The 27,538-nt window shown below is 47.4% G+C and overlaps 1 protein-coding gene across 4 annotated transcripts; it reads left to right on the plus strand.

Annotated features, from left to right (window-relative positions):
- On the plus strand, nucleotides 1-27,177 carry pi4kb (phosphatidylinositol 4-kinase, catalytic, beta). Of its 4 annotated transcripts, XM_061717831.1 has the most exons (15): nucleotides 1-99; nucleotides 3,305-3,989; nucleotides 6,128-6,490; nucleotides 7,841-7,897; nucleotides 8,259-8,486; nucleotides 10,431-10,652; nucleotides 16,050-16,159; nucleotides 16,244-16,348; nucleotides 18,612-18,735; nucleotides 18,820-18,933; nucleotides 21,673-21,824; nucleotides 23,065-23,197; nucleotides 23,714-23,834; nucleotides 26,619-26,803; nucleotides 26,876-27,177. In XM_061717831.1, exons 2-14 carry the CDS (start codon nucleotides 3,333-3,335, stop codon nucleotides 26,798-26,800), a joined length of 2,568 nt encoding a protein of 855 aa, XP_061573815.1. In that variant the 5' UTR covers nucleotides 1-99; nucleotides 3,305-3,332; the 3' UTR covers nucleotides 26,801-26,803; nucleotides 26,876-27,177. The 4 variants fall into 4 exon arrangements, with proteins under 4 accessions (XP_061573815.1, XP_061573814.1, XP_061573816.1 ...); XM_061717830.1 differs by having other exon boundaries at nucleotides 26,619-27,176; XM_061717832.1 differs by lacking the exon at nucleotides 7,841-7,897 and having other exon boundaries at nucleotides 26,619-27,175.
- The last annotated feature ends 361 nt before the right edge of the window (nucleotides 27,178-27,538 follow it).

Here is a 27,538-nt window from a genome sequence, read left to right on the forward strand (position 1 = left end):
CCCAGACCGGAAGCAGCGCCCCCTCTCGGCCGCCATGAGAAGCTCGGCTCCGCTAACGGGACAGAAGTCGTGGTTTCCTGCTCGTTAAAGCGTCTCCAGGTAGGAGAACCTGCCCGAACCTTCCCGAACCCTCCCGAGCCTTCCCGCCTTGGACCCGCGGGAAACTCACCTGCCTCACCTGGGCGGCACGTGACCCGGAAGTAGCTGCAACCCGGCCCGAGCTAACGATGCTAATGCTAACGGAATAATCTGTTACTGAAGCAGAAACAAATAAACTCCATAAAACTCTGTTTTTAACCAGAAACTGAGGTTAAAACTCTGTCTTTTTATCAGAAACTGAGGTTAAAACTCTGTCTTTTATCAGAAACTCAGGTTAAAACTCTGCCTTTTATCAGAAACTGAGGTTTTACGGGTTTATTAGAGTTTATTAGTTTATAGATAAATTTTGGACCAAAGTGCAGCAGTTTCTAGGTCACGTGACCTGATCCGGATTTCAGAGTTCTGATCAGCTGATCCGCGTTCCTAAGTTACTAAAGTAACTAAGTTACTGAGAGTTCTGATCAGCTGATGAAGTAACTAAGTTACTAAAGTAACTGAGTTACTGAGAGTTCTCTCACATAAAACATACATAATGTATAAGGCTCTCACACACCTGTAAATGCTGCATATAACAGTAATAACTACAAGAACAACAATATTAATGATAGTCTTTGTCACCTTCATTATTATACAATATATGAAAAAATAGATACATTTAGTGGTGGGGAAAAAAATCCATATTGCAATATATTGTTGTGTCTCTGTCGCAATAAATAATGGATAAACTGACGGCAAATATGGATATTTTATTCCAACACACATAATGGATTTACGCGGTTGTCACCGCACTATTGTTCATGCACTTTAATTAGTCCAACTGTTCAGAGTTTACATTTACAGACTAGCAGCAGTGAGGAAATATAAAAAATGCACTTTCTTTGTACATTGTAGGAAGTTTTGGCATTGAATAAATGCAGAACTGCAGACGTTTTCCTTTTTATGGGTATTTTTTCTTTTTCAGTCACATTTATCGTGATATATCGTTGATGAAATTTCTTACAATATATGGAATATGGTAGATATGGTGTATGTTGATATTATGGTTATCGTGGCCACGTGTCACCACAGTATTGAATGGTGAGTTACCGTATCGTCCCAGCGCTAGTAATAAAGGCTGGATTCTGGTTTTGCGTTAAATCCACACCGAGCCTGCGCCGCAGGTTGCGCCACAACAAGCCCCCCACGGTGCACGCCACGCCATAGCTACGCCGCGCCTGACGCCGCGCCTGACGCCGCGCCTGACGCCGCGCCTGACGCCGCGCCTGACGCCGCGCCTGACACACCTCCCAAAAAATGTAACTCCGCGTGGAGGCGCGCAGACCAAACGCAGACGAAAGGGCTGTGATTGGTTCTTGGAAGCAACGCATTTCCTGTTTCCGGTTTGAAGCAGTCGTGAACTCTCAGCCTCTTTTCTTCATGTATGTGTGATTTTTTTTTTTTTTTGTTTTTTTTTTGTTTTGTTTTTTTGCACAATAGTTGTCCTTATCTCTTTGATTCACTGTGACCGGAAAAGTCGGATAAACCATTCAGAAAAAGATCGCTAACCAGCGGTCGCGGGGGGTTTAGCACCGCAGAGAAATGGAGTGACGGAGAAGTCTGAAGGTTCACGACGGCGTCACAGCAACGGTGGCGTCGCGGCAACGGGGTCACGGCAACAGAGTCGCGGCGATGGCGTTGGCCCCGTTACTGACCTTCACACATCATATCTGGTCCATCACGACAAAATTACATCTAGGCATCCTTTACCGTTCAAGGAACGTACAAGGAAAAGATCAACCGTACAAGGAAAAGAATTGTCACACAACTGTTAAACCTGGATTATGGTTCTGCTCTAAACCAACGCAGAGCGTCGCGGCAACGTGGTCGCGGCAACGGCAAAAAAGAAAACAAGACAAAACACAACAAAAAACACAGAAACATTTGTTTTGGGAGAAATCTCAATTAGGTTCTAGGAGTGGTCGGCTGTACCAAAATGAATCACACACACACACCTCGCCTTTGCTATAAGATATGAATACATTTATTAGCAAAAAGCAAGCATTTACATAGAAGACATCCACAAAACTACTCGTTTGCTACGATAAGGTGCTAAGTTATCCCCCGCAAATGGCTGAGCAATATTCATCACAGACAACTACAAAGGTTTTAAGGCCTCTCTTACCTCGACACGGGACTGGAGAGCCGAACAGTCCTGACAGAGTAAGCCAAGGAAAAAACCGCGCCGGGCGTCCTGCACTGACCCACGGCAGACTCTGAATCCAAACTTCCGGCTATCGCGTCTTTATACCTTTATCTCAGCACCTTGCGGAGGGGGGGGAAGGCCTATTCGCCCCCCCCATCCCCAAGCTCTCAAAGTAAGTTTCGGCTCACACGGGACCAAAATCCCGTGCGAACCAGGCTCTTTCTCACAGAAAAACAGGCATTTGCTATGATAAACAGCAGGTGCATGGCTGACTAAAAACTAAATCTGTTTTGGGAATCCAGGGCATCTTCAGGACACAAAATTTATTTTTTCTCCCTTCAACATTCAACACAGATCAAACCTAGGGCTGTGCGATTAATCGATTTTAAATCTAAATCGGATTTATTAATCACAATCGATGTTAAAAAAAGGAAAATCGGAAAATCGATTTTCCTTTTTTGCAGCTGCATTACAGACAGAGCCCATTTAGTCGTCTTTGTTTGGTCAAGAAAATTGTAAATGTTGTCACTTTACTAAACTCAAGGAGGATTTACAGGATCTTTCAATTGCACTTCATTCCCAATAGGGAAATTTGTTTGCTATTTTTCTTTAAAAATAAATATTTGAAACAATTTATTCCATTGTCTTTTGTAGTTTTACCAAAAAAATCGAAATCGAAAATCGGGTTTTCAGAGAAAAAAATCTGGATTTTATTTTTGTCCAAAATCGCCCAGCCCTAATCAAACCACAGAAAGATAAAACGCAAATGTCCAGTGGACAGGTGTGATTTCAGGTGAAAGTTAAAGCTCCTCTCATTTGAGATCAGTTTGAGGGAAGTGCTCATTCCAGAGACATGTTGCCGTTTATGAAAAAAGTGTTTTTACCGAAATTATTTTTAATCCAGGGAAGACGTTTACCTTTAATTTCCCTCCAGGGGATGTGTTTATCCATAACATTTGTGACTTCAGAGTAGGTCCGTCTCCTAGCAACCTCTAACCGCTGATGTCATCTCTGTCTCCACAGGAGGCGGAGCTTCCCGGTGGTGGGCGTGATGGAGGACCCGCCCCCTGAGCAGGACAGCCCCTCCCCCTCGTCCGCATGCCCCTCCCCGTCATCTGACCCCGCCCCCTTGTCCTCCCCGTCCTCCAGCCCCGCCCCCTTGTCCTCTGGCCCCGCCCCCTCGTCCTCCCCGTCCTCCAGCCCCGCCCCCCCCTCGGCCCCGCCCCTGGGCGTCATCAGCGAGGGCGTGTCCGAGCTGCAGCTGGTGATCGACGCGGAGGTGGCGCGGCGGGCGTGTGAGGAGGTGCTGACGCGGGTCCAGGTCCCGGTCCAGGACCAGGTCCCTGTCCCCCCTGGGGGTCCCCCCCCGGACCCCAAGGCCCCCCCGGGCCCCCCGGACCCCCAGGACCCCGCCCCGGCGGCCGAGGGCCCCGCTGCGGCGGTGAAGAGCGCGCCCAAGCGGCGCCAGCGCAGCAACCCGTCCAAGTCGTCGGAGTCGTGGCTGCTGCGGCTGTTCGAGTCGCGGCTGTTCTCCGTCTCCATGGCGATCTCGTACCTGCACAGCTCCAAGGAGCCGGGGGTGCAGGCGTACATCGGCAACCGCCTCTTCTCCTTCCCCCACGCGCAGGTGGACTTCTACCTGCCGCAGCTGCTCAACATGTACGTGCACGGGGACGAGGACGTGGGCGACGCCATCAAGCCCTACGTGGTGGGTACCGCCGCTAACACTGCTAACGCTGCTAATGCTGCTAACGCTGCTAATGCTGCTAATGCTGCTAACGCTGCTAATGCTGCTAACGCTGCTAACGCTGCTAACGCTCACCTGTAACACACCTGTATCACACCTGTATCACACCTTTTACGTGCACGGGGACGAGGACGTGGGCGACGCCATCAAGCCCTACGTGGTACGTGCTAATGCTGCTAACGCTCATCTGTAGCACACCTGTATCACACCTGTAACTAGGGGTGGGTATGGGGAAGGACCTCACGAGACGATACACATCACGATACTTGAGCCACGATACGATACAAATTGCGATATCCCGATTATGCGATAAATCCCGATATATCGCGATATTCTACATAGTTCACAGAAAAATTTAAAAATGCATTACACATGTTAAAATCCAAGTTGTACAAATGTACATTAGACGATAGTGATAATTCATTGGACAGACTGAGTCAAAACAATGTAATTCAAACTTTCCATTTTAATTATGCAACATATTTGCATGAAAAAACACTGAAACACAATAAAAAGTGCAGTGTGTGCATTATTCTTAGATACAAAATACTCAGAATAAAATCACCCACACTGAAATTGAAATCACAAAAATACAGTACAGCTAGGGGTGAGCAAAAATATTGATACGGCAAAATATCGCGATACATACGTTGGATATCGATATCGTATCGGGAGACTATGTATCACGATATATTGAAGTATGAATATTTTTGCCCACCCCTACTCGTCAGACACAGACCACATCAAGAAGCCAGTTATTTGTATCATTTCAACAAAAATGTCAACAGAGAGATTCATAGGAAATTCAACACTCAACCCACGGACATCTAGTCCCAAAGTGAGAGGACACTTCGCTCTCAGGATTCACCTCTCACCCACGCAGCTCCTGGTGAACGGGCAGCCAGACAGGACACGCAGTGCGCTTACACACACACACACGCACACGCACACGCACACGCACACGCGTACACACACACACACACACACACACACACACACACACACACACACACACACACACACACACACACACACACACACACACACACACGTACACACGTACACACACACACACACACGTACACACACACACACACACACGTACACACACACACACACACGTACACACGTACACACACACACACACACACGTACACACACACACACACACACACACACACACACACACACACACACACACACACACACACACACACACACACACACACACACACACACACACACACACACACACACACACTCCATGACCTTTGGCCCTGCAACTTTGCAGCAGCTCCTTTTTCTGCACTTTCCAATTTCCCATCGAAACACTTTTTGGCTGGAACTTTGTCCCATTTTGCTTTTAGCCTTAAATTACTTACTAAAATTAAATTACTATTTTTTATTATTTTCCCGTCGACTAAGAGTCTTTTGGAAATTATTTTAGGTTCAAACCACGTATTTGTTGTTTTAGCTATCTTTTTAAAATTCTTTCAGCTCATAAGTTTCCGTTTTGACAGTTTGGTTTTAGCACCGATTAATTTAGTGAATAATCGAAACTTTACTTCATAATTTTGGAAACCGCAACATTGTCAATAAACAGTTTCAATCATGAACATTAGACAAAAACCATCATTATTCATTCATTCACATCTTCACTGGTGGTGGTAGCTACGTCTGTAGCCACGGCTGCTACGTCTGTAGCCACGGCTGCTACGTCTGTAGCCACGGCTGCTACGTCTGTAGCCACGGCTGCTACGTCTGTAGCCACAGCTGCTACGTCTGTAGCCATGGCTGCTACGTCTGTAGCCATGGCTGCTACGTCTGTAGCCACGGCTGCTACGTCTGTAGCCACGGCTGCTACGTCTGTAGCCACGGCTGCTACGTCTGTAGCCACGGCTGCTACGTCTGTAGCCACGGCTGCTACATCTGTAGCCACGGCTGCTACGTCTGTAGCCACGGCTGCTACGTCTGTAGCCACGGCTGCTACGTCTGTAGCCACGGCTGCTACGTTTGTAGCCACAGCTGCTACGTTTGTAGCCACGGCTGCTACGTCTTTAGCCACGCTAATGCTAATGTGTCCTAACGTGTCCCCCCAGGTTCACCGCTGCCGCCAGAGCATCTCCTTTAGCCTGACGTGCGCGTGGCTGCTCGGCGCCTACAGCTCCGACATGCACATCTCCACGCAGCGCCACTCCCGCGGCGCTAGGCTACGGAAGCTAATCCTGTCTGACGAGCTGAAGCCGTCGGGGCCGCGGAGCCGGCGGGAGCCGCTGACGCTAACGCCCTTCTGCCCGGCCCTGGCGGCGGCCCCCGCTAGCGGCGCTAGCGCGGAGCACGGCCTGTCCCCGTCCAAACGGACGCACCAGCGCTCCAAGTCTGACGCCACCGTTAGCATTAGCCTCAGCAGCAACCTGAAGAGGACGAGTAGCAACCCCAAGGTGGAGAGCAGCCAGGACGAGGTGAGGACGGGGGGACGGGGGGACGGGGGAGGGACACCTGCACACAGGTCGGGGACAGTCCAAGTTCTACCACTCCCGGTATAAGAGTCCGGCGCTGCAAGGAGAGACCGGCGGCTGCATATTATCCTAAAATACATAGGCCAGGCTAGGTAATGCTAGGCAAAGTTAGGCTAGGCAAGGCCACGTAAGGCAAAGCAAGGCAATACTAGGCTAGGCTAGGCTAGGCTAGGCAAGGCTACGCAAGACAAGGCAAGGCCACGTAAGGCAAAGCAAGGCAATACTAGGCAAGGCTACGCAAGACAAGGCAAGGCCACGTAAGGCTAGGCAAGGCTAGGCAGGGCAATGCAAGGTTAGGCAATGCAGGTCAATGCAATGCAAGGCAAGACTAGCCTAGCCAAGGCTAGGCAGGGCAATGCAAAGAAAGGCTAGGCAATGTAGGACAGTGCAGGGCTAGGTTAGGCAAGTCAAGTCAAGGTTAGGTAATGCAGGGTAAGGCAAGGCTAGGCAGGGCAAGGTTAGGCAAGGTTAGGCAAGACAAGGTGTTTTGGGAGAAAATCTCCCTTTAAGGTTCTAGAGTGGTCGGCTGCACCAAAATGAATCACACACACAACTCACTTTTGCTATAATGACATATGGATCTTTATTACCAGCAAGAAAAGCATTTACATAGAAGACATCCACAACACTACTCGTTTGCTACGATAAGGTGCTAAGTTATCCCCCGCAAATGGCAGAGCAATATTCCTCACACACAACTACAAAGGTTTTAAGGCCTATCTTACCTCGACACGGACTGGAGAGCCGAACAGTCCTGATAGAGTAAGCCAAGAAAAAAGCCGCGCTGGGCGTCCTGCACTAGACCCACAGCAGACTCTGAATCCAAACTTCCGGCTTTCTGTCTTTTATACCTTTCACTCAAGCCCGCCCGCAAGCTCTCACAATAAGCCCTCGTTCCCGTGTGAACTAGCGCTTCTCTCACAGTTACATAAACAACAGGTGCATAGCGGTGTTTTGGGAATTCAGGACATCTTCAGGACACAAAACATATTTTTTCTCCCTTCACAAGGTTAGGCAAGTCAAGGTTAGGCAAGTCAAGGTTAGGTAATGCAGGGCAATGCAAGTCAAGGCTAGGCAAGTCAAGGTTAGGCAATGCAAGGCATTGCAGGGCTAGGCAGATCCAGAAGGGTCCTCTTGGTGTCCTGGACCAGATGGTCCAGTCTTAGTCCTAATCCAGCAGGTCAGCTGGTCCCTGAAGACAGGTGGGGGGTCACCTGTAGGTGGGGTGTCACCTGTAGGGGATGCAGGTGAGTCGTGAGACCAAGACAAACCTGTTCTTCCTCTGACCCCCAGGATGGAAGCTCCAGCTCCGAAAGCCCGGACTCGGGTCCTGGTTCTGGTTCTGGTCCCGTAAGTTTAGGTTCCTCGTCTGGACCGGCACGGTGCAATCTGGGAAATGAAATCTGTGGTTTTGGTCTTGGTTTTGGTGTTGGTTCTGGGTCGGTCCACCGTCGAGGGAAACCCCCGTCGGTGGACCGACCCCTCTGATTCTGATTGGACTAGTCGTCGTGGCTCCGCCCACTGATTACTTGATTGATTGGCTGCTTGCCTGTGTCTCAGGTTCCAGTTCTGATTAAACATTTCATTGTTTCTGACCTTGAACCTGAAACACAGACGACTGCCCTCCTCTGTCTGAGTGGACTCGGGCCCTGGCCCCGCCCCCAGCCCTGGCCCCGCCCCCCCGTCTAACTCCACCTCTCTCCCCCCCCAGCCGGTCCGCCTGGCCCCCCAGCGGGAGTTCATCAAGTCCCTGATGGGCATCGGGAAGCGTCTGGCCACTCTTCCCACCAAGGAGCAGAAGACCCAGCGTCTGAGCTCCGAGCTGTCGCTGCTCAACCACAAGCTGCCGGCCCGAGTCTGGCTGCCCACGGCCGCCTTCGACCACCACGTGGTCCGAGTGCCGCACTCGCAGGCCGTGGTGCTCAACTCCAAGGACAAGGTGAGGAAACAAACCAATACCTTTACCTGATGAGTAACGACGTAGACGCTCAACTCCAACGACAAGGTGAGGAAACAATCAATCAAACAACCGGTAACGACAGGTAATGACGTAAACGCTCAACTCCAAGGACAAGGTGAGGAAACAAACCAATACCTTTACCTGATGGGTAACGACGTAAACGCTCAACTGCAAGGACAAGGTGAGGAAACAAACCAATACCTTTACCTGATGGGTAACAACGTAAACGCTCAACTCCAAGGACAAGGTGAGGAAACAAACCAATACCTTTACCTGATGGGTAACGACGTTAACGCTCAACTCCAAGGACAAGGTGAGGAAACAAACCAATATCTTTACCTGATGGGTAACGACGTTAACGCTCAACTCCAAGGACAAGGTGAGGAAACAATCAATCAAACAACCGGTAACGACGTAAACGCTCAACTGCAAGGACAAGGTGAGGAAACAAACCAATACCTTTACCTGATGGGTAACGACGTTAACGCTCAACTCCAAGGACAAGGTGAGGAAACAAACCAATACCTTTACCTGATGGGTAACGACGTTAACGCTCAACTCCAAGGAGAAGGTGAGGAAACAATCAATCAAACAACCGGTAAAGACAGGTAACGACAAGTAACGACGTTAACGCTCAACTCCAAGGACAAGGTGAGGAAACAAACCAATACCTTTACCTGATGGGTAACGACGTTAACGCTCAACTCCAAGGAGAAGGTGAGGAAACAATCAATCAAACAACCGGTAAAGACAGGTAACGACAAGTAACGACGTTAACGCTCAACTGCAAGGACAAGGTGAGGAAACAAACAATCAAACAGCCAGTAACGACAGGTAACGAGCGAGCGAGCGTGCATGCGTGCGTGCTTTCTTTCGTGCGTATGTGCGTGCGAGCGAGCGTGCGTTCTTTCGTGCGTATGTGCGCACGAAAGTATGCAAGCGAGCGTGCATGCGTGTGTGCGTTCTTTCGTGTGAGCGAGCGTGCGTTCCTTCTTGCATGCGTGCGTTTTTGCGTGCGTGTGTTGTTTTGTGCGTGCGAGCAAGCAAGTGTGCGTTCTTTCGTGCGTGTGTTCTTTCTTGCGAGCGAGCGTGCGTTCTTTCTTGCATGCGTGCGTTTTTGCGTGCATGTGTTCTTTGTGCGTGCGTTCTTCCGTGCGTGCTTGCGTTCGTTCGTGCGTTCGTGCGTGCGTTCTTTCGTGCGTATGTGAGTGCGAGCGAGTGTTCTTTCTTGCGAGCGAGCGTTCTTGCGTGCGTGCGTGCGTACGTGCGTTTTTTCGTGCGTGCGTTCTTTCGTGCGTATGTGCGAGCAAGCGTGTGTTCGTTCTTGCAAGCGTGCGTTCTTTCGTGCGTGCGTTCTTTCGTGCGTATGTGAGTGCGAGCGAGTGTTCTTTCTTGCGAGCGAGCGTTCTTGCGTGCGTGCGTACGTGCGTTTTTTCGTGCGTGCGTTCTTTCGTGCGTATGTGCGAGCAAGCGTGTGTTCGTTCTTGCAAGCGTGCGTTCTTTCGTGCGTGCGTTCTTTCGTGCGTATGTGAGTGCGAGCGAGTGTTCTTTCTTGCGAGCGTGCGTTCTTTCGTGCGTACGTGCATTTTTTCGTGCGTGCGTTCTTTCGTGCGTATGTGAGTGCGAGCGTGCGTTCTTTCTTTCTTGCGTGCGTGCGTTCTTTCTTGCGTGCGTGGGTTTTTTCGTGCGTATGTGCGAGCGTGCGTTCTTTCTTTCTTGCGTGCGTGCATTCTTTCGTCCTGAGGTCCTGGACTGTGACCTTTGACCCCTGTCCCCCCCAGGCCCCCTACCTGACCAGTCATGTGACCTCTGACCCCCTACCTGACCAGTCATGTGACCTCTGACCCCCTACCTGACCAGTCATGTGACCTCTGACCCCCCAGGCCCCCTACCTGACCAGTCATGTGACCTCTGACCCCCCAGGCCCCCTACCTGATCTACGTGGAGGTTCTGGAGTGTGAGAACTTTGAGACGTCGACGGTTCCGGCCCGGATCCCGGAGAACCGGATCCGGGTGACCCGGTCGGTGGAGAACCTTCCGGACTTCCTGACGGACCAGAGAGCCGGGAGTTTCTCCGTCGTCCCGAACTACGACAACGACGAGGAGGCCTGGTCCACGGACGACATCGGAACGCTGCAGGTGGAGGTGGGTAGACCCGCCAGAACCAGGGTCAGAACCAGAACCAGGTCTAGAACTGGATCATCATTACAGCACTTTATTTTTTATTACTTTATTAAACTGCTGTAGAATTTGATTATACTCTTGTAGTAAACAGGCTCAGAAATACTTAGTTGTTTAACTCTCTAACTGCATATATATTAATGGTTAATTCCATGTTGGTAAAAACCTAAGGGATGTATATATATATATATATGTATATATATATATATATATATATATATATATATATATTTTATTATTATTATTCTCCAGCTACCAGAAGGGATAGGTATGTATGTATATATATATATATATATATATATATATATATATATATATATATATATATAGATATTATTATTATTATTATTATTATTATTATTATTATTATTCCAGCTCCCAGAAGGGTTAGGTATATATATATATGTATATATATATATTTTATTATTTTTATTATTATTATTATTCCAGCTCCCAGAAGGGATAGGTATATATATATGTATATATATATTTTATTATTATTATTATTATTATTGTTCCAGCTCCCAGAAGGGATAGGTATATATATATGTATATATATATTTTATTATTATTATTATTATTTTTGTTCCAGCTCCCAGAAGGACACACCAGCAGCTGTGTATATTTATTTTTATTATTATTATTATTGTTCCAGCTCCCAGAAGGGATAGGTATATATATATATATATATATATATATATATATATATATATATATATATATTTTATTATTATTATTATTATTATTATTATTATTATTATTATTCCAGCTCCCAGAAGGGTTAGGTATATATATATATATATATATATATATATATATATATATATATATATATATATATATATATATATTTTATTATTATTATTATTATTGTTCCCCCAATCTGACCAGCGATGACATGTTTAGTCGCATGCTCTCGCTCCGCCGCTGGTTGTCTCAGTGGTGTTCAGAAAACGACGTGGACTTTATTGACAACTGGGAGACATTCTGGGGAAAGCCCGGTCTGATTAGAAGGGACGGCATTCATCCCACCCGGGATGGTGCAGCTCTCATGTCTAGAAATCTGGCCAATGTTATTAGACACTCCCCCTGACAATGCAGGGTCCAGGCCAGGATGCAGAGCTGTAGTTTAACAGGGCTGGAGGCGAGGCTTAGTCAGTTAGAGGTCCGGTTTGGCCAACTAGACCATAGTCCGATAGAATCCTCTGCGGGCCGGCCCGTAGCAGCTGAGCGTAACCGCTCCCCTGCAGCTCCCCGGCAGCCGGCCAGGCAGGGCAGCTGGGTGACGGTTCGGAGGAAGGGTAGTCTTAAAGGGCTCAGCGACACATCTGTTGCTTCTCAAGGACCAACGCCTGCCAACAAAACTGTAGGATTGCATTATGTAATTAGCGACTCTAAAACTGTAGGATTACATGATATTGGCGACTCTGGCCAGGTGCCTAGCAAAATAGAAGTGGTTGCAGTTCCCCGCCCTCCAAAAGTTCACCAGGTGCAGCGTTATAGAGGCGTTAACCAAGATAACCTTGTAAAAATTAAAACCAATGCACATTTGGTACCAATTACAGACCGAAAAATTAGATGCGGACTACTAAATATACGATCATTAAGCTCTAAGTCTCTGTTAGTAAATGATATAATTACAGAGAGCAGGAGTGATATTTTCTGCTTAACAGAAACATGGTTACAGGAGGAAGAGTATGTTAGTTTGAATGAATCAACTCCGCCCGGCTACTTTAATCATCACATTCCTAGAAGCACGGGCCGAGGCGGAGGAGTCGCAGCAATTTATAACTCCGGTCTCCAAACAAAAATTGAACCCAAGTGCAACTATAATACATTTGAAAGCCTCATGCTTGGTCTGAAATTTCCGAGCCGGAAATCAGAGAAGCCAGTTGTGTTAGTGGTAGTGTACCGGCCCCCTGCTGGTGCGTATCTGGAGTTTTTGTCTGAATTTTCAGATTTCCTTTCTGGATTATTGATCAGCACAGATAAATTCATCATAGTGGGTGATTTTAACATTCATATGGATGTTGAAAGCGATAATCTTAAATTAGCCTTCGATTCTCTTCTAGAATCAATGGGTATCTCACAAAAAGTGGATAAACCGACGCACTGTTTTAATCATACTCTCGATCTCGTTCTCACCTACGGTGTTGAAACTGATGGTCTGTTGGTGTCACCTGTAAACTCCCTTTTATCCGACCATTACTTAATAACGTTTGAATTTAATTTTGTTGATGTTGAAGTGCAAAATAGGAGGTATTATTTTAGCAGATGTTTGTCTGATGAAGTTATTGTTAAATTTAGGGAGGCCATTGCTTATCTTACGACAGTGCGAAATAGTGATGTAGTCGAGGCCAGTGACCTGGGTTCTACCTCTGCAGATGTTGATTTCCTTGCTAGTAACACTGCTGATTTGTTGCATTCAGCTTTAGATGAAGTTGCTCCTTTGAAAAGGAGGGTTTCTAGCCACAGGAGCTTAACTCCCTGGTACAATTCAGATATCCGCATGTTGAAACAAAACGTGCGTAAAATGGAAAGGAAGTGGTACTCTTGTAGGTCTGTAGACTCTCATCGTGAATGGAAAGATATTCTAATAGTATATAAAAAAGCCATTCGCAAAGCCAGAACAGCTTATTATTCAACGCTGATAGAGGATAACAAAAGTAACCCACGTTTTCTGTTCAGCACTGTAGCCAGGCTGACAAAGAGTCACAACTCTGTTGAGCCGTGCATTCCTGCAGCTCTCAGTAGTGAGGACTTTATGGGCTTCTTCAACAGTAAAATCGCGAGAATTAGAGAAGAAATCAACCAGCCGGTTGTAGGTGTTTCTTCAGCTTTAGCGACTTCCCTAGGCTCTGACTTGTCTCTAGACTGTTTTGATCCTATAGACCTCCCTGAGCTGACTTCACTCGTTAATAGAGCTAAGTCAACCACATGTATGTTAGACCCCATCCCGACTCGTCTATTCAAACATGTTTTTTCTCTTATTGGTACGACAATACTGGACCAAATTAACCTATCCCTAAGTTTAGGATATGTACCACAGGTTTTCAAAGTCGCAGTAATTAAACCTTTACTTAAAAAACCTTCTCTTGACCCAGACACCTTAGCTAATTATAGACCAATTTCCAACCTTCCATTTGTGTCTAAAATTCTGGAAAAGGCAGTTTCAAGCCAGTTATGTGACTATTTGTATAGAAATGATCTGTTTGAAGTCTTTCAGTCAGGGTTCAGAATGCATCATAGCACAGAGACAGCACTTGTTCGAGTCACGAATGACCTCCTTATGGCCTCAGATAAGGGATTAGTGTCCATACTGGTTCTACTGGACCTCAGTGCTGCTTTTGACACTATAGATCATGGCATTTTACTGCACAGGTTAGAGCATGTTGTTGGGATTAAAGGGACAGCTCTATGTTGGTTTAAATCATATCTATCTGACAGGTTCCAGTTTGTTCATGTACATGAGGTTTCTTCAGAACAGTCAAGGGTCTGTTATGGTGTTCCGCAGGGTTCAGTGCTAGGGCCAATCTTGTTCAGTTTATACATGCAGCCGTTGGGAAGTATAATCCAGAATCACGGCATACACTTTCATTGTTATGCTGATGATACGCAGCTCTATTTGTCTATGAAGCCGGATGAAACAGAACCGTTAGTTAAACTTCAGGCATGTCTTAGGGACATCAAGGACTGGATGTCCAGAAATTTCCTGCTTCTAAATTCAGATAAAACAGAGGTTATCATTCTTGGTCCAGAGCATCTTAGGAAGGGATTAGATGGTGTTGCGATGGCTTCCAGTGCAACTGTGAGAAATCTTGGTGTTATTTTCGATCAGGATTTGTCGTTTAAACCATATGTCAATCAGGTTTGTAAAATAGCCTTTTTCCATCTCCGTAATATTGCAAAGATTAGGAAAATCCTCTCACAGAGTGATGCAGAAAAACTAGTCCATGCGTTTGTATCTTCTAGACTAGATTACTGTAATGTGTTGTTAGCAGGATGTCCAAGTAATTTGCTGAATAGGCTCCAGCTGATCCAAAATGCAGCAGCACGAGTACTGACAGGAATTAGCAGGAGAGACCACGTCTCTCCAGTGTTAGCGTCGCTCCATTGGTTACCCGTAAAATTCAGAATCCAATTTAAAATTTTATTACTTGCGTATAAAGCCCAAAACGGCTTAGCTCCGCATTATTTGCAAGACCTGATAGTGCCTTATGTTCCTGTCAGAGCTCTCCGTTCTCAGAGTGCAGGTTTACTCGTAGTTCCTAGAGTATCTAAATGTAGATTTGGAGGGCGGGCGTTCTGCTATCAGGCACCATTACTTTGGAACCAACTTCCAATCTGGGTTAAGGAGGCTGACTCCACCTCCACCTTTAAAACTAAACTTAAAACCTTTCTGTTTAGTAAAGCCTATAGTTAGTGTTTAGTAAACCTCTAGCTGGTGTTGGTAAATCTCTAGGTAGTGTAAACTTTAGTGTGTCAGAGTCGCTCCTGTAGTTTCTTGTGCTGGCCCCCCCTTCTCCTCCCTTTTCTCTCTTTTGTCCATGTTGCAGCATCCTTTGCCGGACACCGGAACCTGCAGGTGGTCGTGGGTGGCTTGTAGCTTGCATTACGGAGCACAAGTCTTTCCCTGACCCTGCACCCCAACCTGGGACTTGCTGATTGGGCCGGAGCTTCGGGAGCTGTGTGCTGGCCTGCGGTCCCCACCCCTGGTCATCCCGTTGCTGCCCCCCCCTTCTCCTCCCTTTTCTCTCTTTTGTCCTGCAGGTGGCCATGGGTGGCTTGTAGCTTGCATTACGGAGCACAAGTCTTTTCCTGACCCTGCACCCCAACCTGGGACTTGCTGATTGGGCCGGAGCTTCGGGAGCTGTGTGCTGGCCTGCGGTCCCCACCCCCGGTCATCCCGTTGCTGCTTCCACCTGCCTGCTGTGCTGTTGCCGTCCCTGACCCACCAGTCTGGCCCTCGGCAGGAGGGTCCCCCCTGATGAGCCTGGTCCTGCTCAAGGTTTCTTCCCTCCTAAAGGGGAGTTTTTCCTTGCCACTGTTTGGCTTAAGGTTTTTCTCCCACTAGGGGAGTTTTTTACCTGCCATTGTTTATGTAATATCTGCTCGGGGGTCATGTTCTGGGTATGGGTCTCTGTAAAGCGTCTAGAGACAACTCTGTTGTATTAGACGCTATATAAATAAAATTGAATTGAATTGAAATTGTTCCAGCTCCCAGAAGGGTTAGGTATATATATATGTATATATATATTTTATTATTATAATTATTATTATTGTTCCAGCTCCCAGAAGGGTTAGTTATATATATATATGTATATATATATTTTATTATTATTATTATTATTATTGTTCCAGCTCCCAGAAGGACACACCAGCAGCTGTGACAACATCAGCCAGTTCTCCGTCGACAGCATCACCAGCCTGGAGGGGAAGGAGCCGGTTTACATCGCTGCAGGAGACATCAGGTAGGCCCCGCCCACCGGGACATCAGGGACTGGGACACGGTAGTGGGCGTGTCCTAACCCCCCTCTAACCCCTCTCTGTTCCAGGCGGCGTCTCTCGGAGCAGCTAGCTGTGGCTCCAACAACCTTCAAGAGAGATCCTGAGGATCCATCAGCTGTAGCTCTGAAGGAACCGTGGGAGGAGAAGGTTAGGTAGGTCTGGGAGGAGAAGGTTAGGTAGGGAGGAGAAGGTTAGGTAGGTCTGGGAGGAGAAGGTTAGGTAGGTCTGGGAGGAGAAGGTTAGGTAGGGAGGAGAAGGTTAGGTAGGTCTGGGAGGAGAAGGTTAGGTAGGTCTGGGAGGAGAAGGTTAGGTAGGTCTGGGAGGAGAAGGTTAGGTAGGGAGGAGAAGGTTAGGGAGGTCTGGGAGGAGAAGGTTAGGTAGGTCTGGGGGGAGAAGGTTAGGTAGGTCTGGGAGGAGAAGGTTAGGTAGGTCTGGGAGGAGAAGGTTAGGTAGGTCTGGGAGGAGAAGGTTAGGTAGGTCTGGGAGGAGAAGGTTAGGTAGGTCTGGGGGGAGAAGGTTAGGTAGGGAGGAGAAGGTTAGGTAGGTCTGGGAGGAGAAGGTTAGGTAGGTCTGGGAGGAGAAGGTTAGGTAGGTCTGGGAGGAGAAGGTTAGGTAGGTCTGGGAGGAGAAGGTTAGGTAGGTCTGGGAGGAGAAGGTTAGGTAGGTCTGGGAGGAGAAGGTTAGGTAGGTCTGGGAGGAGAAGGTTAGGTAGGTCCGGTAGGAGAAGGTTAGGTAGGTCTGGGAGGAGAAGGTTAGGTAGGTCTGGGAGGAGAAGGTTAGGTAGGTCTGGGAGGAGAAGGTTAGGTAGGTCTGGGAGGAGAAGGTTAGGGAGGTCTGGGAGGAGAAGGTTAGGTAGGTCTGGGAGGAGAAGGTTAGGTAGGTCTGGGAGGAGAAGGTTAGGTAGGTCTGGGAGGAGAAGGTTAGGTAGGTCTGGGAGGAAAAGGTTAGGTAGGTCTGGGAGGAGAAGGTTAGGTAGGGAGGAGAAGGTTAGGTAGGTCTGGGAGGAGAAGGTTAGGTAGGTCTGGGAGGAGAAGGTTAGGTAGGTCTGGGAGGAGAAGGTTAGGTAGGTCTGGGAGGAGAAGGTTAGGGAGGTCTGGGAGGAGAAGGTTAGGGAGGTCTGGGAGGAGAAGGTTAGGTAGGTCTGGGAGGAGAAGGTTAGGTAGGTCTGGGAGGAGAAGGTTAGGTAGGTCTGGGAGGAGAAGGTTAGGTAGGTCTGGGAGGAGAAGGTCTGGGAGGAGAAGGTTAGGTAGGGAGGAGAAGGTTAGGTAGGTCTGGGAGGAGAAGGTTAGGGAGGTCTGGGAGGAGAAGGTTAGGTAGGTCTGGGAGGAGAAGGTTAGGGAGGTCTGGGAGGAGAAGGTTAGGTAGGTCTGGGAGGAGAAGGTTAGGTAGGTCTGAGAGGAGAAGGTTAGGTAGGTCTGGGAGGAGAAGGTTAGGTAGGGAGGAGAAGGTTAGGTAGGTCTGGGAGGAGAAGGTTAGGTAGGTCTGGGAGGAGAAGGTTAGGTAGGTCTGGGAGGAGAAGGTTAGGTAGGTCTGAGCTGCTCCTCAGCCAATGTCCTTGATGTTATCAGACGGCTCGGTCAGTTCTGAAACAGGTCCACAGATGTTCCTGAGAGGGGAGGGCTAGTGGGGGCAGAGCCACCTTGTTTACATTCCACCAGGGAGATTGTGACCAGAGTGATCGGCCAAACCGCCCTGTCAAGGTCAGATTATAGAATCAACAATTATATTGCAAACAGACAGACTCAGTAATTTTCCGTCTGCCTTCAGTCTCGGGTTCATCAATGGCGACTCCAATCAGACGAATTTGTGATCAATTCCCGCCAAGCCGAGCTTCCAACTTCTCCAAGGTCTTCTCCATCTTGGAGAAGCCAGCCAGCCTGCGATTCTGTTCGAGAATCACATCCAGCTTACGGCTTTGCTCCCCGAACGTTAAAGTCTGAGAGTTGATCACCTTGCTTGATCCTTCAGCCACGTCCAGCAGCTCTGAAAGAGCCAGAACAGCTGTCGACGACTTACGCGTTTGTCGGTAGACCAGGAATCCCCCTCCTCCGATCAGGAGAAATCCTGCTATCATAAATCCAATTATGAAGCATCTTCAACGTCCTCGACAGACAGAATCACCAAACACAACGGTTTCCAATGTTTCCAGGAATCCATTGTGTATCCAGTAAAAAAACCTCCCATGGGGGCAGGAGGGCTCCCTTACCCCCTGACTTCTGGTTGTGCTGAGAGACCAGTTAATCAATTCCATGATTGTAGAGTTTGGGAGGAGTGAAAAGGAGAGGCTCTGAAGACGAGACAGGACAAAAGCAGCAGCAGATAGGGAGGGAGAGGAGCAGAGACAGGTGCCCCCCCCCCCCTCCCTCCAGGTGCACAGGTGCCCCCCCAGGTGCTAACAGGTGTGTGTCCCCCCAGGAGGATCAGGGAGGGCTCCCCGTACGGACACCTCCCCCACTGGAGACTGCTGTCCGTCATCGTTAAGTGCGGGGACGACCTTCGTCAGGAGCTGCTAGCGTCGCAGGTGCTGCAGACGCTGCAGGTAAGGAGGCTGTGACATCATCACCACAGGTGTTAGGCCCCGCCCCCTGGTCCTCACCTGTCCCCCCCCCCCCTCCCCCACCAGGCCATCTGGCAGCAGGAGCGCGTCCCCCTCTGGATCAAGCCCTACAAGATCCTGGTGCTGTCGTCGGACAGCGGGATGATTGAGCCGGTAGTGAACGCTGTGTCGCTGCACCAGGTGAGTTACAGAGCCAGCTAGCTGCTCCGCTAGCGCTGCTCCGCTAGCGCTGCTCCGCTAGCGTTGCTCCGCTAGCGGGATGATTGACTGGTGGTGAACGTGATTGAGCCGGTAGTGAACGTGATTGAGCCGGTAGTGAACGTGATTGAGCCGGTGGTGAACGTGATTGAGCCGGTGGTGAACGTGATTGAGCCGGTAGTGAACGTGATTGAGCCGGTGGTGATTGAGCCGGTGGTGAACGTGATTGATCGGTAGTGAACGTGATTGAGCCGGTGGTGAACGTGATTGATCCGGTAGTGAACGTGATTGAGCCGGTAGTGAACGTGATTGATCCGGTGGTGAACGTGATTGAGCCGGTAGTGAACGTGATTGAGCTGGTAGTGATTGAGCCGGTGGTGAACGTGATTGATCGGTGGTGATTGAGCCGGTGGTGAACGTGATTGAGCCGGTGGTGATTGAGCCGGTAGTGAACGTGATTGAGCCGGTGGTGAACGAGATTGAGCCGGTGGTGAACGTGATTGAGCCGGTGGCGAACGAGATTGAGCCGGTGGTGATTGAGCCGGTGGTGAACGTGATTGATCCGGTGGTGAACGTGATTGATCCGGTGGTGAACGTGATTGATCCGGTGGTGAACGTGATTGAGCCGGTGGTGAACGTGATTGATCCGGTGGTGAACGTGATTGAGCCGGTAGTGAACGTGATTGAGCCGGTGGTGAACGTGATTGAGCCGGTGGTGAACGTGATTGAGCCGGTGGTGAACGTGATTGAGCCGGTGGTGAACGTGATTGAGCCGGTGGTGAACGTGATTGAGCCGGTGGTGAACGTGATTGATCCGGTGGTGAACGTGATTGAGCCGGTGGTGAACGTGATTGATCCGGTGGTGAACGTGATTGAGCCGGTGGTGAACGTGATTGATCCGGTGGTGAACGTGATTGAGCCGGTGGTGAACGTGATTGAGCCGGTGGTGAACGTGATTGATCCGGTGGTGAACGTGATTGAGCCGGTAGTGAACGTGATTGAGTCGGTGGTGAACGTGATTGATCCGGTGGTGAACGTGATTGAGCCGGTGGTGAACGTGATTGAGCCGGTGGTGAACGTGACTGAGCCGCTGGTGAACGTGATTGATCCGGTGGTGATTGAGCCGGTGGTGAACGAGATTGAGCCGGTGGTGAACGTGATTGAGCCGGTGGTGAACGTGATTGAGCCGGTGGTGAACGTGATTGATCCGGTGGTGAACGTGATTGAGCCGGTGGTGAACGTGATTGAGCCGGTGGTGAACGAGATTGAGCCGGTGGTGAACGAGATTGAGCCGGTGGTGAACGAGATTGAGCCGGTAGTGAACGTGATTGATCCGGTAGTGAACGTGATTGAGCCGGTGGTGAACGTGATTGATCCGGTGGTGAACGTGATTGAGCCGGTGGTGAACGTGATTGATCCGGTGGTGAACGTGATTGAGCCGGTGGTGAACGTGATTGATCCGGTGGTGAACGTGATTGAGCCGGTGGTGAACGTGATTGAGCCGGTGGTGAACGTGATTGATCCGGTGGTGAACGTGATTGAGCCGGTAGTGAACGTGATTGAGTCGGTGGTGAACGTGATTGATCCGGTGGTGAACGTGATTGAGCCGGTGGTGAACGTGATTGAGCCGGTGGTGAACGTGACTGAGCCGCTGGTGAACGTGATTGATCCGGTGGTGATTGAGCCGGTGGTGAACGAGATTGAGCCGGTGGTGAACGTGATTGAGCCGGTGGTGAACGTGATTGAGCCGGTGGTGAACGTGATTGATCCGGTGGTGAACGTGATTGAGCCGGTGGTGAACGTGATTGAGCCGGTGGTGAACGAGATTGAGCCGGTGGTGAACGAGATTGAGCCGGTGGTGAACGAGATTGAGCCGGTGGTGATTGAGCCGGTAGTGAACGTGATTGAGCCGGTAGTGATTGAGCCGGTAGTGAACGTGATTGAGCCGGTGGTGAACGTGATTGAGCCGGTGGTGAACGAGATTGAGCCGGTGGTGAACGAGATTGAGCCGGTGGTGATTGAGCCGGTGGTGAACGTGATTGATCCGGTGGTGAACGTGATTGATCCGGTGGTGAACGTGATTGAGCCGGTGGTGAACGTGATTGAGCCGGTGGTGAACGTGATTGAGCCGGTAGTGAACGTGATTGAGCCGGTAGTGAACGTGATTGAGCCGGTAGTGAACGTGATTGAGCCGGTGGTGAACGAGATTGAGCCGGTAGTGATTGAGCCGGTGGTGAACGTGATTGAGCCGGTAGTGAACGTGATTGAGCCGGTAGTGATTGAGCCGGTAGTGAACGTGATTGAGCCGGTGGTGAACGTGATTGAGCCGGTAGTGAACGTGATTGAGCCGGTAGTGAACGTGATTGAGCCGGTAGTGAACGGGATTGAGCCGGTAGTGAACGTGATTGATCCGGTAGTGATTGAGCCGGTAGTGAACGGGATTGAGCCGGTAGTGAACGTGATTGATCCGGTAGTGATTGAGCCGGTAGTGAACGTGATTGAGCCGGTAGTGAACGTGATTGAGCCGGTAGTGAACGTGATTGAGCCGGTAGTGAACGTGATTGAGCCGGTAGTGAACGTGATTGAGCCGGTAGTGAACGTGATTGAGCCGGTAGTGAACGTGATTGATCGGTAGTGAACGTGATTGAGCCGGTAGTGAACGTGATTGAGCCGGTAGTGAACGTGACTGAGCCGGTAGTGAACGCCGTGTCTCTGCACCAGGTGAGGAAGCAGAGCCAGCTCGCGCTGCTCGACTACTTCCTGCAGGAGCACGGAGCCGCCACCACCGAGAACTTCCTGTCGGCGCAGCGGAGCTTCGTGCAGAGCTGTGCCGGCTACAGCCTCATCTGCTACCTGCTGCAGGTGAAGGACAGGTGAGTAACGCCCAGGTGCTTCCCCCCGTGGTATAACGAGCCTCAGCCGTGGTATAACGAGCTTATACCACGGCTGCTGCTCTAAAGCCTTAGCATAAAAAAGCCGAAATGTCAAGAAAAAAGTCAAAATTTTGTGAATAAAGTTGAAATGTCGAGGAAAAAAGTTGAAATGTCGAGAAAAAAGTCAAAATTTCTTGAATAAAGTTGAAATGTTGAGAAAATAGGCGAAATTTCAACATTATTCTTGAAATTATATTTCAACATTGATCTCAACATTTTGCCTTTTTTCTCGAAGTGCACAATAAAAAAAAATCTTCCCCTCTCAGATATTTTTTCCCTGATACTTCCACAGTGGGGATATTTTTACTGGATAATATGTATTTCTGATTAATTAAAAACTACATGAATAGATTGTGTATTCCTCTTTCATATTTACATTATTGGTAATCGTTTTATAAAAGCAACACATCACTCCAGGCCGTGGTATACGCTCATTATATGTATGTATACTTTGTGTCGGCCGGAGACGCCGCTCAGCTGTGACGATAATAAACTATAATGATCGTAAACCACGGCCTGGCGGGATGTGCTGCTTAAATACTAATATTTAATGTACCGTATTTTCTGGACAATAAGCCGCTACTTTTTCCATAGGTTTTCAACCATGCGGCTTATACAAAGGTGCGGCTATTCTGTGGATTTTTCTTCCACCGCTAGGGGGCGCACTAACCAGAATTAGAATCAAAACTAAGACAAAATAAAAGCAAAGAAGAATACGCTACTTCTTCTTTAGCAGATAGAAGTAGAATCAGATTTCAAACAGATGAATAGATAAATAAAACCAGTTATTTTCTCTTGGTTCTGTCCCGTTTTAATCAGCAAAGTTGCTGCCGTGTTAAAAGACACTGTTAGGAAAGATCTATTTAGGTACAAACATGTACATCAATTACAGTTCAGAATCCTTCTGTACATGTAGTAAATATCTAATCTAACAACAGAAATATCTGCGGCTAAATATCTTTTTTTTTATATATAGCGCGGATGCGGCTTGTATACAGGTGCGGCTTATAGTCCAGAAAATACGGTATATTATATGAATATTATTACATAATGAGGACAGGTAACCCCCACCCCCTCCCCCCCTGAGATGTCTCTAACTCCCCCCTCCCCCCCCCCGATGTCTCTAACTCCGCCCCCCTCCCCCCCTGATGTCTCTAACTCCGCCCCCTTTCCCCCCCAGGCACAACGGGAACATCCTGCTGGACGCCGACGGCCACATCATCCACATCGACTTCGGCTTCATCCTCTCATCGTCTCCCCGGAACCTCGGGTTCGAGACGTCGGCCTTCAAGCTGACGGCCGAGTTCGTGGACGTGAGTCACCGGGGGGGTTGGGGGGGGGGGGGGGTTACCGTGGTTACTGGGGGGAGGTTGGGGGGGGAGGACACCCTGAAGGACGAGTCCTCAAACCTGAAAAAACTTGAAAAAAAAACAGAAAAAACATGAAAAAACATGAAAAAGACCTGAAAAAAACCTGAAAAAACTTGAAAAAAAATCTGAATTTTTTTTTAAAAACCTGAAAAAAACTGAAAAAACTTGAAAAAACCCTGAAAAAACTGAAAAAAAACCTGAAAAAACCTGAAAATGTTCTTGAATCAAGAATCAATTCTTGACATTTGAATGGGTCCCTCAGTGTCGTCTGGCAGGTGACGGGTGTTTTAACCCCTCCTCTTGTCTTGCAGGTGACGGGTGTTTTAACCCCTCCTCTTGTCTTGCAGGTGATGGGTGTTTTAACCCCTCCTCTTGTCTTGCAGGTGATGGGTGTTTTAACCTTCTGTCTTGTCTTACAGGTGATTTCTGGGTGTCTTAACCCTCTGTTTTGTCCTGCAGGTGATGGGCGGCCCCGACGGCGACATGTTCAACTACTTTAAGATGCTGATGCTGCAGGGATTGATCGCTGCCAGAAAACACATGGACCGAGTCCTGCAGGTGGTGGAGATCATGCAGCAGGGTGAGGCCCCGCCCCCTTTATAACCCCGCCCCCTAACCCTCTCTAACCCCGCCCCCTCTGGACCGAGTCCTGCAGGTGGTGGAGATCATGCAGCAGGGTGAGGCCCCGCCCCCTCTCTCTCTAAACCCCGCCCCCATGCAGCAGGGTGAGGCCCCGCCCCCTCTCTGACCCCGCCCCTCTTTCTAACCCCGCCCCTCTCTCTAACCCCACCCCCTCTCTTCCTGCTCTGTGATTGGCTGCCTGTCTAACCCCCCTGCTCCCCCAGGCTCCCAGCTGCCCTGAAGGGTTTTATTGATCATGTATTGATCTGTTTCGGAACCCATTGGGAGAACTTTGGGGCCTCACCACTCGCACACCGTTACTCGAAAAATTCTGAACCGATTTAGAAAGTTGAAGACCCTGAATTTAACTACAGTCCTGTGGATTTTCAGAACGATGGCACAAATAGTTTTTGCACGAAGTGCAAAAACATTTCCAAATTTCCAAACTAATGGGGAACTATTTTCCCATGTATTTCTATGGCCTCATTCAAAGCGGATGGGAAAATGTCGAGAAAAAAAGACAAAATTCCCCTTTTTTCTGAGTCACGTATCTTTCTCATACTTGCACGTAGAAACGTCATTCAAACTTCAAAACGGAGGAAAACTTCTCTCTCCAAACCTGAAACAGTTTTTTCCTAAAATGTACACTTTTCAAGACATGAGTGCTCAAGCGAGGGCTGGAAATCACTTTTTTGTCAAATTTAGAGTGGAGCTCTAATTTTTTAAAGTGGGAGAAACAGTCAAAAAATGACCTTAATTTTTATTTGTAACTCGAGCTCACGGCCAAACCGTGAAAGCTAGAAAGATCATTTTTGGTCAGAATGTAGACATAGATGTTGGGATTCATAAAATGTGACTTTGACAGGCGGGGTATGCACAAAATTTAAACAGGGGGGGATGAAGCTGGGCCAATTCCTGCCTCAGTCCCCATTGACTGCAATATAAACAAAAGTTTTCTTCAAACAAATCTCACTTTGTTTTCAAACTGCCGTTACTAACACATTCTAAGGAATATCTGAATAAAATTAAGATTGTCAGAATCTGCCGGGTTCTGTCTCTCTCACGATGTCTTTGTTTTTCTGCTACGAGCTACGGTTTTCTCACAAGTCAGAGTTATTTGAGAACTTGTCACAAGGCAAAAGCTGGGGTTTTTCTCACAGCCATCCCGGGATGTTCTGAAGTCGAGGTTCTTGTTGCCCGGGCAACCAGAGCACAGCTGCTGACTGATTAGACTGAGCATGACTGGTCATGACTGGTCACATGACCCAGTCAGTACAGACTTCATATACTTTAACCTGGAAAATGGAGGAATCTGAACCCTGACCTTTTGACCTTAGATGATCCCCAGTCCTGCTGGGAACCGGTTCATGGGATATATATATATATATATATATATATATATATATATATATATATATATATATATATATATATATATATATATATATATATATATATATATATATATATATATATATGTACATATATATGTACATACATTTGTATATTATATATACAAATTAGCCCCGCCCCTTCTTCTGATTGGCCGATACGTGAGTCCTTCCGTGGCACTCTCGAAATTTCTGCGAGGAAATTGTCTAGTTGATCATATATTGATCAGATATTGATCTGTTTCAGGTTCCCAGCTGCCCTGAAGGGTTTATTGATGAGATATTGATCTGTAGGGTGTTACTGATCAGATATTGATCAGATATTGATCTGTAGGGTTATATTGATCAGATATTGATCAGATATTGATCTGTAGGGTGTTATTGATCAAATATTGATCAGATATTGATCAGATATTGATCTGTTAGTGTTATATTGATCATGTATTGATCTGTAGGGTCTTATTGATCAGATATTGATCAGATATTGATCTGTAGGGTTTTATTGATCAGATATTGATCTGTTAGGGTTTTATTGATCAGATATTGATCAGATATTGATCTGTAGGGTTTTATTGATCAGATATTGATCTGTAGGGTTTTATTGATCAGATATTGATCTGTAGGGTGTTATTGATCAGATATTTATCAGATATTGATCTGTAGGGTGTTATTGATCATGTATTGATCAGATATTGATCTGTTCAAGGCTCCCAGCTCCCCTGAAGGGTTTATTGATCAGATATTGATCTGTAGGGTTATATTGATCAGATATTGATCATGTATTGATCAGATATTGATCTGTTAGGGTGTTATTGATCAGATATTGATCTGTTCCAGGCTCCCAGCTCCCCTGAAGGGTTTTATTGATCAGATATTGATCAGATATTGATCTGTTCCAGGCTCCCAGCTGCCCTGAAGGGTTTTATTGATCAGGTATTGATCAGATATTGATCTGTTAGGGTTACATTGATCAGATATGGATCAGATATTGATCTGTTAGGGTGTTATTGATCAGATATTGATCAGATATTGATCTGTTAGGGTGTTATTGATCAGATATTGATCAGATATTGATCTGTTAGGGTGTTATTGATCAGATATTGATCAGATATTGATCTGTTCCAGGCTCCCAGCTCCCCTGAAGGGTTTTATTGATCAGATATTGATCAGATATTGATCTGTTGGGGTTACATTGATCAGATATTGATCATGTATTGATCAGATATTGATCTGTTAGGGTGTTATTGATCAGATATTGATCTGTTCCAGGCTCCCAGCTCCCCTGAAGGATTTTATTGATCAGATATTGATCAGATATTGATCAGATATTGATCAGATATTGATCTTTTCAGGCTCCCAGCTGCCCTGCTTCCACGGCTCGTCCACCATGCGGGCCCTGAAGGATCGGTTCCACATGAGTCTGACGGAGGAGCAGCTGCAGTTATTGATCGATCAGCTGGTGGACGGATCAATGAGGTCGATCACCACCAAGCTGTACGACGGCTTCCAGTACCTGACCAACGGCATCATGTGACCAACGGCATCATGTGACCAACGGCATCATGTGACCCACGGGGTCATGTGACCCGCCGACGGGGTCATGTGACCCACGGGGTCATGTGATCGATCAGCTGGGGGACGGATCAATGAGCTCCATCATGTGACGCCTTGTAGCTCCTAATGTAATAATATCCTGTAACGTTATAATTTACTATAACGTTATAATTTACTGTAACGTTATAATTTACTATAACGTTATAATTTACTGTAACGTAATCATTTCCTGTAATGTAATAAAACCCAATAATGTAATAAAATATCCTGACTGATTTTGTAATAACATTTTTTATGTAAAACCTTCTTAAATTATTGGGAATTTATTACATTTTCATTGGGTCTTTTTTTTTTCTCCAAAACTGATAATGTAATATTTACAGATAATGTAAGAGTTCTACATTTAGTGTTTTAATGATCTAAGAATGTTTTATACGCTGATTTAAACACCAGAATGATTATTGGCTTAAATTACAGACTTTAGTTCTGTGTAATAAATTCTCAATAATGTAATAAGGTTTTACATTATCGGTAAAAATGTTATTACAATATCAGGATATTTTATTACATTATTGGGTTTTATTACAGTTTTGATTGAGTTAAGAGCAGATTTTATTACATTTTCAGTAAATTATTCCATTATAGAAATTATTCCATCAGGAGCTCCAGGCCTCGTGTTTCTCCGTCTTCCTCCCGGGCCGAGGCCTCTGATTGGCTG

This window comes from Cololabis saira, chromosome 3, assembly GCF_033807715.1.
Source record: "Cololabis saira isolate AMF1-May2022 chromosome 3, fColSai1.1, whole genome shotgun sequence".
Lineage (NCBI taxonomy): Eukaryota > Metazoa > Chordata > Actinopteri > Beloniformes > Belonidae > Cololabis > Cololabis saira.